The sequence below is a fragment of the Gobio gobio genome (assembly GCF_949357685.1).
Source record: "Gobio gobio genome assembly, chromosome: 6".
Lineage (NCBI taxonomy): Eukaryota > Metazoa > Chordata > Actinopteri > Cypriniformes > Gobionidae > Gobio > Gobio gobio.
This window is the reverse complement of record NC_137102.1, coordinates 18,941,821-18,958,424: the sequence shown is the minus strand read 5'-3', so window position 1 is coordinate 18,958,424 and position 16,604 is coordinate 18,941,821. Positions and strand designations below refer to the sequence as shown.

Below are 16,604 nucleotides of genomic sequence, written 5' to 3'. Positions count from 1 at the left end.
AGCACATACACCCACAGAAATATGAAAAAAAAAAAAAAACATCTTAAGACAAATCTATAAAAGAGTGGTTATTGGATAATCAAACATGTCTTCATTATTTGGAGTAGTGGCTTGTTTCGGTCCCATATTTAAAGTAATTGTGTTTTTGTGTTAATATGCTCTGGTTATTGCCATGTTTGCTGGAATATGTTTTTAATGATTCTTAAATGTTTTAATGCCTGTATGGCTAAATCCAACACATTTACATAATAGACTTGAGGGATCATGTTAATTAAATGTGCTCTCCTTTTTAAAATAGAAATAAAATTCTTACTCTTAAATGTAAACAGTTACAGGATGTTTGCCCCTTCAGCTAACCTCAATGAGTAAGAATATTCAACTAACATAACCAAAACAAAATATAAAAACAAATGTTTCATTTACGGTTACAAAACCATTGCCACAAGCAAAACCCAGTTTAGGCACTGATGAAATTGATGTAAACCCAAGACTTTCATAAACCAATTCATATGTATAAAACCATAAAATAATTTTATTAAAAGAAACACATGGTCAAAATGAAACAAGGTTTAGGCAATAATTAAAAAATAAATAAATATTCAGCTGAAAAGTAGCATAATTTATCCAATAAGAAAAACAAATTCATGTTCCTGATGCATCCATGCACACAGTGCATATGAAAACGAGAGCTTCCGGTCACTTCCTCACCAAGGGTAATTCTCCTTATTGCCCTGTCCAACAAAGTCATTCATTGAGGACTGGAGGGGAAGAAAAAAGAAAAAAAAATGAAGCAGAGACCTATAATAAACTTCCTAAATCAATGTTAACCTAGTTTAAATTGGGCAATTTAAATTCTGAAATGACTTACAACTAATGTAAAAATCATCCAGCTTCCTGGGTGCCTTTTATAAGACAATCTAAGATAATTTAGATTCAATCTTTTAAATTGCACCGGTCTGGTATACCAGAAAAGGTTATTCATCTGAGGAACAGGGTGATTGTCTAAAGTGGACTGACCTGCATGAGGAGCCTCTCTTTCCTCAGTCTCTTATAGAAGAGCAGAACGTCCTGGTTGGCCTGCACCACTCGAGGATCAAAGTCCATCACACGCAGACCTTCCAGACTCCGAGCCCGTGACAAAGCAACATAAGCCTGGCCGCTCTCAAACACACGCGCCAAAGAGATCTCCACACAATCCAAAGTCATTCCCTAAATAAACAAAATTGAGATACCAGTAATTTATTTCATTCATCTGCCAATTTGAGATATTTGACCCATTTTTGGTAAATATGCTAGAGATACCATGTTTTTGGTATTGGAACCCAGCTTTATGATATAAAACTAAGAAAATAACCAAGATACCAAAGAAAATTTAGTTTGTAAAATGTTTCCAAAAAAAAAAAATGTATTTAAATTGTAGCAAGGGTGAACAAGAAAAAAAAAAAAAAAAAAAAAGCAATTTTTACAAATCCGTTTCAAGCTTCATTCATACGTGGTTTGAAATCCTATTCAGATTGCATCTGTTTCAGACCCTCACACCACGTAAAAGTCAGATGTTGTTATAGTAAACATGCTGAAAGTGGCTGCAGAAACAAGGTTGTGTTGTTGCAAAGTGCCGGACGAGCAGAAAACAATATAACCAAGACGTACGTTTTGGCGGAGACAACGACAGCACAGAATAAACCCATTTTGTGTTTGTAAACAGCGATGACGTGTTGTGGGCGGGACCTACCTGGTGGCAGAAATGACAGGTCTGCAGTAGCACTCTATGGAAGCCACGTAATATAAAGTAAAAATTGTGAAATATAAACTCGATTACTTTTATCCTGCAATTCTGATATTTCGGGCCCAAGCACCGATGGTGTGAGGAGGACCCTATTGTAACTGCCGATAACACTTCTTCAAAATGAATCTCATTGAGGGCCTAAATGGCCTCAAACTCAAAACTTTGCAGAACGCATCAGAAGTGGTGAAAATTTACATCTGATATGGGTTTCAGAATTAGGTGTGGCAAAATGGCTCGTTAGAGCCACCTACAAAATTTAAACCATTTGTATGAATGAATGAAATTCGGTACACACACGTAACAGCCCAATACCTACCAAAAAAAGTCACTGGGAGAAAAATCTGAAAACCCAGTAAGATATTTTGACTTCTCTGCTAAATGATTTTTTTTTTGCCCTTTTGTTGTACTTTAAAAACTCCTAGAGATTTAATCAGATCAACATCATATTTGGTCAGTCTAATCTAAAAGCCTTGGTGATGTTAAATTGTGAAGATCTTGTTTTCCCTAAAGGGTGTGTTCATGGCGGCCTGACAAAATTCCGTGTTTCGCCATGAAACAGTTGTTGTAACTTAGGCATACAATGTCCAGTCTGCCTTAAACTTCACGTTTGAGAAGTCCTGGCCTGGACACATCTATACCCCAAAATTTAGTTAATAGTCAAAGGGTCACCTGCTGGCAGCAGGAAGTGTGACACATCGAAGTGACTTTTCCATATTTCTCCTATATTTACCCACTTAAATGCATGCCGCCACTATTCGCCGTTTTCCGAAGGCCATTGGGTGGCGGTGGCTGGCCCCGAGTGCGAGGGCCCTTTTATTGCTGCTTGCAGCTTTAATTCTTAGAATTGTGAAATATAATTTAAATTTAATATTCTGTCTTTTTACCCCTCAGAATAAAACGTTAGTTATCCATTTCATGCTCTAACTGTAAAGCTATTATGCCCATGAACTGGATGTGAGCATATTATGTTGATCTATTGTTTACATCAAATCAATACTTTAATAGTAGACTAATCATTGCAGGTTTCATCAATCCAATCTGTGGCTTGCAACCATAAATGTCTGCATTTATTTGATGACGGTACTCTGTGAATATCAAGAGCATTCCGATTCTGACATCCAAATACATGTTTTCCTCTTATTCTGTGGATTTAATTTCTCCACTTGTTACCAGTTTCTCTGCCACCATCATGCACGTACAGCTAATGATGCAACCGTGAAATTGGTCTATAAAGCCACCATTTTATGATATTAAGAAATTCCAGAAGTGTCCCGAATGCATTGTAGCATCCCAAAGTTCTTTAAACTCTTTTTGAACTTATTACACAAGATTTAGGCCTACGTGGTTATTGTGAAGAATCGTTTTAATATGCCATTTTTCCTCATTTCCTCCACTGAGCATTGGGACACAGCCACATGCAACATTTCTGAAACATTTGCCAGACAGCCAATGAGCTTGATTACTCTGACACTCATAGCAACAACTGACAGTTCATCAGTGCAGAAAAGTATAAACATGATGACTAGTTAATGAATCAATACAGAAGCCAGAACCAGTCCTGAGCATCTGTTCAGAGATGCACAGAAACACATTGTTCCAGAGCCAAGTCACTTTATTTAATAGGACTTTCAATGAAAACTGCATGACCATTTCCTCTAGGGCGCAGAACAGTAGGAGATCACCAGCATACTCTGGTAATATTAGATTTCATTCTATGCATTCAGCTGATGCAGATTTGACTCACTATGCATAGAGTCATAATGGGGCTTCATTGCAGAACTCACCTGACTCTTGTGGATTGAAATGGCCCAGGCCAGTTTGAGCGGCAGCTGCTGTCGGCTCAGGTACAGCCCCCCAGATGCTTTAAACATCCAACGCTCTCTCTTCATTACCTCAACAGCCCCACAGAGGAATCGCACCCGAGGGAGACCTGTGGGGGAGGGGTATTCACAAATGAAGGGATGTCACAACATCTCACTGCATGTTTATATCCCCAAAAAGCTGGTGTTCTACTACAACCAGCCAGGTACAGGTATTTGGGTGAATCTCAAAGCCAATTAAGAACATGTCAGAATAAAAATATAAACATTAAAATTGACAACCCCCGAATTTTATGACATCAATATGCGTAATTAAAATTGGATGTATTTATTTTTGAATGCGTGTAACTTGTGGTTCTAAATTAAACTGGAATGAATCCCACATGGTGTTAATTTTAATATATATATATATAGTGTAGATTGTTCATGAAAAAAAAAAAAAAAAAAAAAAAAAAAAAAAAATCAACCAAGTGGGACAGGGGAAGAAAAAAAAAAAAAAATTTAAGGCTTCAGCTTAAATAGTGTACACAAAAAAATTCCATTACACGTAGTATTTGTTTTACTGCCAGTGGTTTATTATTAAAGTCAGCATAAATTACATCTACATAAAAAAAAATCTTATATGGTCCTAAAAATAGGCTTTCAATTCCTTCTTACAAAACAATTACATATTTATCCCTCTAATTGGGTTGAAATCCGATACAACATATTCTTTGTGAGATTTACCCATTTATTTACTGATAGGTAGGGTAAACGTAAAGGATTAGTTCACCCAAAAATGAAAATTCTGTCATTAATTACTCACCCTCATGTCGTTCGACACCCGTAAGACCTCCGTTCATCTTTGGAACACAAATTAAGATATTTTTGTTGAAAGCTGATGGCTGAGAAAGGCTTCAGATAGGCCTCCATTGGCATTCAGTACATTTACATTCACAAGACCCATAAAAGGCACTTAAAACTTTGTTACAAAGTCCATCTCACCACAGTGGCTCTACAATAATTTTACGATGCGACGACAATAGATTTTGTGCACAAAAAAAATCTAAATAACGCCTTTATCCAACTTGTTCTTGTCTTCCGTGTGTGCCTCCACAACGCATGCGCGAGAAGAATATTACGCAGATCCGGCGTTCGGACACATGACCCAGAAGCGATTTGTTTACAAGCAGAGGAAGACGCGCCGTATCTAAGCTGTTGAATTCTACATTGATCGTGCTTTCGGTCTCGGTGTAGTTCTCAAAATGGAGTTAAAGTGTGCATTCCATGGATTCCCGAACGCCGACACTACGTCATATTCTCGCGCATGCGTCGTGGAGGCACACACGGAAGACAAGAAGAGGTTGAATAAAGTCGTTATTTAGATTTTTTTTGCGCACAAAATCTATTGTCGTCGCTTCGTAAAATTATTGTAGAGCCACTGTGGTGAGATGGACTTTGTAACAACATTTTAAGTGCCTTTTATGGGTCTTGGGAGTGTGAATGTACTGAATGCTAATGGAGGCCTATCTGAAGCCTTTCTCTTTCAACAAAAATATCTTCATTTGTGTTCCGAAGATGAACGGAGGTCTTACGGGTGTCGAACGACATGAGCGTGAGTAATTAATGACAGAATTTTCATTTTTGGGTGAACTAACCCTTTAAGCTCACCAAAATCTACATTAAGACATTTTAGTGCACAGGGTATTGGTTTGAGTAAGTTATGTTAAAATAAAAAAATTAAATCTCTCACACTAAATGTTTTTTTCATTTAAAATAAAATTAAATAAAGATATACATCATTAAATGCAAAAAGTCTGGCTGTGCTTAATGGGTACAAGTTTGTACCCTTTAAGCACACCCCTGTTGCCATTAAGCTCACATGTTTTTTGGGGGGAAATTCTTGTTTATTTTAAATAACATTTTTAAAGAATATTTAGAGAAGATTAACTTGGAGACAACCATTTGTTAATATTTAAAGTCTGTTTATGAAGTATTTCCATAGACGTTCAATGTGGATGAGCTTAAATGGAGCACACTGGGCTTTATTGGAACAGCTAAATTAATTTTTTTAATTAATAAATATTAAATTAAAAGGACAATTTTGCTAAATAAATAATCCAGGTCATGTATTAAGTTCATACATATTTATATATGACCAGCGATTATTGAAAACTATCTATGAAATTACACTTTTTCTTATTGATATCACACTGAAGCTGTGATTTTCATAGTAGTGCACCCTTTAAGCTCACCATACAATAATAGGATTTCTTTAATAATTACAGCAGTGTAAAACCACAGACCATCAATAAACTGTAAATGTATAATATAATTAATTTAAAAATAGAAGCCAGTAATGCCTGTGAAGTAATATGTTAGTGTAGCACACAATCTTATACAGCTAATAAGGTAACAAAGTTCTGTAGCATCTGCGCTTTGTTGCTAAAACTATCTTTTTGATCTAACTGTAATTAAATTCCCACTTCCAGGTTACAATATGCAAAAGTCTAAACATTAATTTCTTAATTTTGTAGTAAGAAGTTATAATTATTGAAAATAAAGGCTGAAAAAAAAAAAATAACCACATTTAAGGGGCTCCACTTTTGGTGAAAGTTTTCAGACAGTTTTCAAAATGGCCACCAGACAGTGTGAACACATGAATACCCATATCTCACTGTACAATGGTCTGATTAGCTTGAAATTACAAGAGGTATATAGTAACAAAAAAATCAATTGACCTATCGGTAAGCCCCTCCCCTCGAAACGCAGATGAGCCAATAGCAGTTGAGTATCAGTTGTGCTGGGACCGGAACTCGGACATCCTTAGGTGTCAGCGTCATAGAGAAACATTGGAAAATCCGAAGCTCTCATCGGTTTCATGGTGTTTAGGCTACAAAAATGCTCAAATGTCATGCCTGAGGTACTGTAACATTGATTCCAGGTATCCTGAGAGGATTTTCTGTTTGTCATACTCTCGTAAAGTTACGATTAAAGTCCCTGCTAACATACAAACCGAAATAACTAACTGTTCTCACGTCATGTAACGTTAACACTATGTCAAAAACACGAAGGTCTACATTTCAGTGCCTCTCCATATTAAACTGGTTATATGTAAATTAATTTAAGATATGTTTAAGGTCTACATTATCTGTCCTACTAAGGAGGACTCCTATTTTGATGGGTATTATAGTCTACGGGTAACTTAGTGAAAGGAAGAGCTTGCACGCAGTTTATCGGAGTTGTTTTGCAGATACAAAGTTTACCAGTTATAACTGCACCCTCAAAAAGGCATTCGGTCTGTGTATGTTTGTTTACTGTACATAATAAACTTGATAAACCATCAGTAAAGTTTGGCCATCATTCAGACGGGATATATACGCTACATTCTGTGTCCAAAAACATCTTGGGACAAGGTTGTCACACTGACAGCTGTCATTGTAAGATATAGCAACTCCGTTTGTTTGTCCGAGTTAGCAACAGTAACTAAGGGGGGTGGGGCTTACCGATAGGTCAATTGGTTAAGACATCAAGTAGGATGATAAATCATTTTTCTTTTTATAATCTGAGCTCAAAGATAGTAGTGTGCTTAATGGGTACTTGAGCTTAATGGGTACGTTTACCCTAACACTTTATTTGCAGTGCATTTGTTACATATTACATGTAGGTACTATAGTAATTACTATAAATTGTGCTTAATTACATGCAACCAACCCTAACTACACCTTAATCCTAGCCCTATAGTAAGTACATGTAGTTATTATTACTCCGTCCTTAAATGTATTACACCATAACATGGACACCTTAAAATAAAGTGTTACCACTGATAGCAGTATAGTTTTATAATAGCATTTTTATAAAAACACACTGACAAAGTGCCTGTCACGGATTCAGTCAGCCCTACCTTGATTGCCTGGCTGAAAGTCAACCACTACTCCTCTGGCTCCATTCACGAGACCCCTCTGGACATCCAGGTTTTTAGTAAGCATGACCTGAACAAATAAAAAGGTTCTTGCAACATTTGACATTAAAAATCAAGAGCAAATGTTAGCCAGAAGGAGATAACGCCTACCTGAGCGCCCACTTTCAGCTGCAACAGCCGACTCACTGGACTCTGGGCATCAATGGTCTGAACCAGCATAGGGTCACTATCTAGAGCTTCAAAAACTCGCACAGCCCCTGCAAATAAACACTTGAGACTTAGAAATGTGTAATACACCTTATCTCTGGATTTCTCATCTTACAGTTTGTGTAGAAACATTCCATTGTTTCTAGTGCTATATGGTCAGATGGTGGATTTCTGGAAATTATTTCAGCTTCCTGTGATCTCATTCAAACCCATTCTCGCCCAGCATTGACAGTGATACCAGAACAGTCACCACCTGATGCGACCAGCAAACCAAGTCACATTTCACACATCTCCAGTTGAAAATTAGATTTCTGTATGACCAACCTGGTAACTGTTTGAGTTTATTCTCATTAGTGAGCTCCACATCATCCTTGTGTGTGCACAGCCTGGTTGCTAGGATACCATCCCTCTCGATGCAGTGATTGGCACTTCTCAGCAGCTGTACGGTAACTTCTTCGTTGACTCTACGGGATGGAAAGCCACTGTTACAATTGGATCAACAAGTTGACCAACTTCATTGATTACAAGACGAAGCTTGAAAGATCCCCACTACACTTATAAACATGTAAAAATCACACCTACAAGAACCACATTAGGTCATGGAAAAAACCATGAACAACAGGGATTGCATCCCAATAACACCCCGAGCCAGTGAGTCACTGCACTGAACAGTGGACGTGGTGAGAGCTCAGTACCTGCCCACTCTCACAGCCTGGAGGAGAGAAATGAAGGCCTTGTCCGTTTGTCTGCGTACCTCCATCAGCTCCATGTTCATGTGGATACACTTCCGCCAACTTCTCGACTGCAGGGAAAATTGATGTTTTACATTTTATCCTATTCTAGAAACTTAGACAGTGGATACACAGATGCTAACCCTAACACAATTATACACATAGAAATTAACAAAACCAACTTTTACCATCAAGAACTATGTTACTTTTTCATAAGGGCAAATACAAGTTAGAATCAAGAACTTTAAAGTCTGTACCTTCTTGAACTATTGACTAAATCGGTTTTCCCAATGCTAATAATGACATTTTAGGAGAAACCTATAAAAATATTCCAAGAGATGCCAGGAAATTAACATCTTCAGTGCAAGGAAATTAGGTAAAGATAGTTTGACTTCCCATGGCACTAGGGCTGAACGATGCATTTGCGATAATATCGCGATATGATAAAACACAATTTTTTAACTGCAAAGGCTGTGTTACACTCTGATCACGTGACACATGAGAGTACTCTGCAGAAGAAGCATCAACTTGGCACTTAACGCCTACAGGCCTGGCGTAAAGGAAAGAACAGTTTGCAGGGCTCGACATTAACGCTTGTCCGGGACAAGGGGATTTTTTTGAAGGGGCAAGTGAAAAAGAATTTTACTCTCCCGACGGACAAGTATCCTGAGTAAAACGTCAAAACAAAATAACTAGGGAATCACCAAAGTGCAATAATGATTCTGCATTCAGTTAGTGTAACGTTAAGTGGCGATCGATAGTAGAAAATATAAAACGAACTGATGTTAACAAAGTTGTCCTGTTGAGGCTCACGCAGCCTCTCGAGGAGAAAATCGAAAACAAATAAGTGCCACTCATACAAAGAAACTCAGTTAACATACACGGTTAAAATTGTGTAGTTTTTATATTTATAACATGATACAGTTAAGCAACAGCACACTAACAAGAGTGTTGTTTTCCTGAATACCATCACGACTGAAAATGACCCTGATTTCCGCCAGTTCCATAAACAATTAATTAACATTAAGTCACTTACATTTTAGATGTAATATGGACTGTTTTTGTTCCATTTCATCAGCGAAAACAGTTCCAAACAAATATCACAACAGAAACGTAACGCACCTCGCAGCAACAGCGTGGTACTGAATGATTCAGCGTTTTGAATGAATCGGTTGATTCAAAGATTCAATGACCTATTCGTAAACGACCGCCTAATTCTTGAATAAATCAGCCGTTTCACTGAATCGAATCAATGACTCGCTCATTCAGACGGTCACATGCTGCCACCTACTGGTGGTTTAGTTTAATCTTTCCAACATTTCTTATTTGTATATTCAAAAATATTTAAAATAATCTCATAACATTTAATGCAGTTGTAATTGTGTGTAAATGATTTAATTTGATTGGTAACAGCCTATAGTGTCTTATTCTAATTTAATTTATAGATCAAATTTAAGAATATAAAAGAAAAGCTGAAGCATATCCTATATTTAATAAGATTATGGAAAAATGCCCTTTATAAAAAGGTAAAATATCACAAATATGCATATTTAAATATGTCAAAGCTGATTGAACACTGGTGAGAGTATTGCTTCAGAATAGATTATATTTACAAAAAAAACGGACAAGCAAATTTTTTACTCGGACAAGTGAATGACAGATTTACTTGTCCGAAGGACAAGCGTGTGAACAGGCTTAATGTCGAGCCCTGGTTTGTGTTTAATCGTTCTAATATTGTGTTGGTCATTCTATACAATAGAGGAGGGAGAAAAGATTCTCTCAAATTATTCTGGATCGATTCTGAGCTTAGATTTTAACTGCAGATGCGCGATGGTGCTGCGTGTGTTTTAGAAACACCCGCTTTCTGATTGCACCCATTTCCTCTTACATACACACCACTCGAACCATAAAATTATATTTAAAATTTTTTTGGAAAGGTTGAAACGAGAGTGCTCGCGCATGCAGCTGTGCACGTCTCAAAATGCTTTTATGATGCAAATTAATGCAAACACATTCAGTAATGTTTTAAGGAATTAAACAGACAGGACAAACCACATCTTATAATTCAAAGGAGATCTGTGCATTAGTGTGTGAGTGCAGATCTCCTGCTGTCTATGATGTCATTAATTAGCAACAGTAAAACTGAGAAAGAGAAAAATCACTCAGTTCAGATACTCTTAAATACTGAAAGCACTCTTTGTTTATTGCCTGTAATATGTTTTTTGTTCCTCTATTATTTACTAGCTTTTATGTTTTGCAGCTATATTACTTTATATATTTAAAATTATTAACATGCAATTGTTTTAATTGAATTTAATGTGAAATTTTAAAAAAGTACTTATAATTACATTTAATTTAAAAAAAGATTAAGTTTTATTAATACGATTAATTTATAAGAAAAATTGTTTTGGAATCGGATTGTGATTCCCAGAATCGGGTTGTGAGGTGCCTAAAGATTCCCACCATTACTATACAATGATTTACTGTAAAATAATAATGGTTATAAAAAATATATATAAAATAACTTTAAAAAAGCAATTAGACTATTTTCCAAAACTATGCCTAAATAAGGAGGGTAGTACCTGGAAACAAAAATTAGCTTTGTCCTTTCCTTTGGTTACAGGTGGAAGTTGAAGAAAATCTCCGCACACAATCAGCTGAATCCCTCCAAATGGCTCAGTTGATCTTCTGATGGACCTAGAAACATAATATACAGATGACACTTGTCTAATGAGCAACTCTGATGTAATATTGAAATATTTAGTGTTGATCCTTTTCGTCAGAACAGATGAGAATTTGCAAACATGTACAAGACTTGAGAATTTATGGTTTGGATTAACTTTGTATTCACTTTCTGATCCAAATTACATTTAAATATTCATTTGCCACCTGGTGTTCATTAGGAGGAAATCCAGAGTGACAAATTCAAATGCAACCAATCACGTTAAATTAAATTGCTAAACTGTAAAAAAACAACAACAAAAGCATAACCCTTATCACCACATTAACTGATAATGGTAAATTGAATTTTATCCATGTGGAAAATTAAGTGCGCTGAGAAAAAGGTATACTTTTTTTTTGTTTTGTTTTTTATACAAGTTCCCTTGTAGTGTTGTTCACCTGGCTATGGCTTCCAGTTTGTCAAAGAACTCAGCTTCCACCATTGAGATCTCATCAATAATGAGGTGTTTGCAGGAGGTCCAGTGCTGCAGCACCCCAGGACGCTGAGCGAGCTCAAGACACTGTTCAAGAGGAGCAGAGCCAGATCCAATACCTGATAACAAGAGATAAAATGACTCACACGCAAACAAGATCAAAACTCTGTAGCTTTTAATAGATTTGAGGTATGTGTTGATCATATGACACTTCAGGAACGTGACCCTATGGTGTGTACATACCAAAATAAATCTCCTGTCACCTATGATTACTGTTTGGTTTGGGGTGAAAGGATACTAGCCATTAAAAAAAAAACAACTTTGCCATCATCAATTATATACGAGGAGATTTCCTAATAAATGCAAGTAACATGTTTGCATTTGTTGGGAGATGAGTGAAATCATTTGAACATTTTCTAACCTGCAAAACTGTGCAGTGTGGTCCCTCCTATGTGACAGGCTGCGACGCCTGTGCTCGCTGTTGCATATGTGCTTTTTGGAGGCAGAGAGCCTACAATCCTTTTGAGCAAGAAGGACTTCCCTGTACCTAAAATAAAGCCATAAACAGCAGTGTTTGAAATGCCATAACATATGTAGCTATAAATTATTAATAAATAATAAATAAATACATTAATAATCTGTGAAGTTCATTACCTGCACTGCCTGTAAAAAACACATTCTTGCCACTCAAGACTGCATTGAGAACTGCAGTTTGTTCTTTGCTTAGCTTTTGTGCCACAGGCATAACCAAGACAGGCTTCTTATTGGGGTGAAGCGCCTTAACCTAAACGAGACAAATAATCAGTCCATAATCCTGCTAAAAACATTACATTAAACCTTCACTGTACATTCCTTTTCAGCAAATGGTAGGTAAAAGGTTCTGAACTTTCCAAAAATGCTGAATCTCAGAAATCTACATTAATTCATAAAAATGAAAATGTGAGGCATGATTCAAATTGTATGATTGTGGTTACTAAAATGAATTTAATGAATATCAATTTTATATACACTGAAATGAATATCCATTTACTGGACTGAAATGTAATTTACTAGTCAATTTTTTGAATAGTGTCTTGGCTCAACAATTAAAATTAATGCAACAGTTTGCATAATTTTTTTGAGTTATGACAACTTTGAGTAAATGTATGTTCAACAAAGCTACATTGAGTAAGAGGAACTTGATTACTCAAATATTGAGTCGCTCCAACTACCAGAGTTGTAGCCCCGGAACCAATTAATCTTATCCATTTCAGATCAAATCAACAGCTATCATTACTTATTTAACATGCATATTAATGAACTAGATAGATATCACTTGTGACTGGCATTAGCGCGGCCATTGCTTATAGAGTCAATGTAGTGTTTACCTTTCATGTATCTACTCTGCACCTTTAATTTTCACATTTATTCTCCTTATCCAGTCCTGTGCAAAGCATGCTGGGAACAAGAAATCCACTGCCTAATTTCCAAAGTTAAAGACAATTTCATTAAGTTACTACAACATAATGTTTTTTAAAAAAGCCAATTAATGCAGAAATTTGAGCTTAAATTACAGACAATATTAAGTTGGTGTAATTATCAACATTATTATGTCAACAGAACTACAAAATAATGTTTGCAACTTAAAAGGTTGCCTTAAACGGAGTGTCTATTTACACAAAGTGCATATAGCGTGCCTTGTTGGCAAGTGCTATTCGCACTAGCTCCACCTAACAATGCCTGGTTGGGCCAAGCAAGATTATAAAAAGACGCATGTTTTTCAACGTCTTCAGTGGCGTAGACAGTAAAGCGTAACGAACTAGGTTGATGGGATCGACCTGGGTTCAAATCCACCTTTTGCCGAGCTCGCTCTTCTCCCTTTTCCCCGTCGCATAGGATCAGGAAAGGCATATACTTTCAATACAAATTAAGAAATTGTTCTAAAAATGGAAATTAAGTGCCTAACAAAATGTTTAATAATAATAATAAAAGCATTTATTAGGTAGGGTTGGGGGTAAGTGTAGGGAGGCCTTTTATTGTCCCATTTAATAATTTTAATAAATATAATGTTATTATTGCATCCTGTTTATGTACAACAATACTGGGGTTCAAATAGTATGCATCTGTCAAAAAGTTTATGAACACATTGCAAAGAACTGCTACTTTTACATGGTGTAAATAGGATACATAATTTTCACTTAGTATAATATTTCACTTAGTAAAAAACACCTATCACTAAGAAATATGCTATTTTCACTGAGTGTAAAAAGAATCTAGTAGCTATTTACACTTGGTGTAATTAATTTGTCAAGACAAATGTGTCATTTATATTAATGGAATGTAGGCCCATCATATACAAAAGGATAAACATACCAGAGTTGAGTCACATTCAGGTCTGGGTCTTTTCACTTGTTTCCTTTCACCAAAGACCTTATTGACAGATCTCTCTGAAGGGCCATTGGGTTGGATTGGGGCGTTCACTTTACTTCTCAGCTCGTTTGCTTTCTGCACATCTTTCAGCTGCAGAGGACTGACGGTCTCAAAGGCTCTAGGCAGGCCGGCTCGAAGTTTAGCCCTATCACTCATAGGCTTGTTGCTTTGGGATGCTTGATGTTTGATGCTGAGCGTCTTGAGAAACACCTTCAGACGATCCGGGGGACAATCAGAGACTAGAACCTGTGTGCTCTCCGGGACAAACTTAACAGTGCATTTGCCATCCTTTGCAAAGCGCGTGAAGAGCTGGAAATCGCGCAGCATGAAGTTCTGAGGAGCTTTGCCATCGTGCACGCGCAGGACCATCTCCTGAAACTCATTACGCCCCAATGTGACGGTGGCTTTGCGGATGAGCTGCCGTTTGATGGCTTGACCTGCAGGATTCAAGCGCTCCACTGCCACGGTGCACTGAAGCTCAGCGGGCTGAATGTGTCCCAACATTTTACCTTAAGAAAACAAAAGAACAGCTTAATGCATTTGATCGAGTATCTTATGACTTAAGTTTAATAACACAGATGAGTCTTCAGCGAGTGCTTAGGTTATACATTTAAAGTTGTACACTAAAGACTACATGCAACAAACATTAATCTCATCTGAAACGGCAAATTTAGCGTTAAAGTATATGTACGTGTTCATGTCTTGTTATTATTTTTCTTAGTAGAGAAGACTCACCGTAAACACCGTTCACATGCACTGTTTAAACAGCAAATCACCACCACCAGCACCACCAGCTGTTCATAATGCTCAAGCACGATTTTCAAATAGTTCCGCTCTACAGCGATTGGCCGATTGTGACAAACTGTTGACCATTCAAACCGGAGGCATTTAAAACAATATCCAATCAACGATTGCGCTTGCTAAACGTAAGCGGCGGGTCCGCCTACGAGCAAGTGCTCCACCAATGAGACGGCGTTGCTTTTCATCACGTCCTCGTTCCTTTGTGCATCTCATGGACTGGAGCGTCTGCGTTGCAAGTACAACAAAGTAGCAAATTTGTTAATTTCACTGGTAACGCTTAACAATAAGGTTGTATTAGTTAACAGTAGTTAATGCTTTAGTTAACATGAACTAACCATGAACAACACCTCTGTTCAGCATTAGTTCATCTTTGTTAACGTTAGATCATAAAAATCCAGCTATCATGGTTTGTTCATGTTAGGTCACAGTGCATTTACTAATAATAACATGATTTTTATAATGCATTAGTAAATGTTGAAATTAACAAAGATAAATAAATGCTTTATAATTAGTGCAGTTCATTAGTTCATGTTAACTAATGTAGTTAACTAGAGGACCTTATTGTAAAGTGTTACCATTTTATTTATTCAAATGATAATTTCTGAAGTCACAATTTTAACAAAAGTAATATTTAAATAATGACAGAAAATGGCAATTATCCATTGATTAAAATAACATGGAAAACATGAAAATGTAACGTTTGTTTTCATTTTTTTATTCAGTTCTCAAAACAACTACACAAAAATGCCATCTTTTTAAACACATGCAGGTTTAACCATTAATTTTCATTCATAAAAAACAAACACATAGGCCCTAGGCCTAATATAATTAACTAAAGTGTCACAATGTGAACTCAAATACCAAATTTATCCATGAGTAAATATTAAGAAGCAAAAGTGATGACACACCAATCAGAATCTCAGGATAATATAAATAGGAATATTGTCAGAAGATCAAGAAACTGTGCACTGTAATGACATTTGGCTGGAAAACATGTGACAAGGATGCTGAATTTATTTATTTATTTAGGGAACTGTGTTTAGCATATTGCAATTGCAAACTGAGTGTAAAGCAGATAATGTGCTTGCAGTTCTGCAGACTTGGTCTGAAGATTAGTGAATGGTTTCACTGAGTGGGCCTCGCACCACTTTTAATGTAAACAATTAAAAAAAACTGTAAAGTTAAATAACTGAATCAACTGAACATGTTTAATTCACAATGAACAATTTAAAGATTATTTTTTCATTATATTTATGCGGTCTATTTCTGTCAGTATAGGGTCTTTCTTTCTTTTTCTTTCTTTCTTTCTGTTTTGAAACATTATAAATACAAAGAAAGGTAGTGCAGATTTCTGATTATACCAACATCACTTAATATTCACATTACTTTAATAAATAAATATGCCCTATCCATCCAGAAACAGCACTTGGCAAGTTCCCTATATCGTTATTATTATTCACCAATAAATAAGTGATCAATGATTTACAATTAAAGGGATAGTTCACCCAAGAATGAAAATTCTGTCATTAATTACTCACCCTCATGCTGTTTCAAACTCATAAGACCTTCATTAATCTTCGGAACACAAATTAAGATATTTTTTGATGAAATCTGAGAGCTTTCTGACCCCTCCATAGACAGCAATTTAATTAACAGAAAGCGTTGACATTGCGACATGTCCATGTGACTCCAGTGGTTCAACCTTAATTTTATGAAGTGACTAGAATACTTTTGTGCGCAAAAACAAACAAAAATAACGACTCTATTCAACAATTTAATTCTAGCCTGTGTAAC

At 36.3% G+C, this 16,604-nt stretch overlaps 1 protein-coding gene across 1 annotated transcript; it reads right to left on the bottom strand.

The window, feature by feature from the left end:
- Positions 1 to 506: 506 nt before the first annotated feature.
- On the bottom strand, positions 507 to 14,513 carry pif1 (PIF1 5'-to-3' DNA helicase homolog; the record flags this gene model as incomplete). The annotated part of the gene is made up of 12 exons (XM_079818397.1): positions 507 to 758; positions 1,018 to 1,209; positions 3,571 to 3,716; positions 7,490 to 7,577; positions 7,658 to 7,764; positions 8,039 to 8,178; positions 8,410 to 8,516; positions 11,028 to 11,142; positions 11,566 to 11,719; positions 12,022 to 12,147; positions 12,255 to 12,384; positions 13,953 to 14,513. The coding sequence occupies 12 exons, from the start codon at positions 14,511 to 14,513 to the stop codon at positions 705 to 707; spliced, it is 1,920 nt and encodes a 639-aa protein (XP_079674523.1). The 3' UTR covers positions 507 to 704.
- Between the last annotated feature and the right edge of the window lie 2,091 nt (positions 14,514 to 16,604).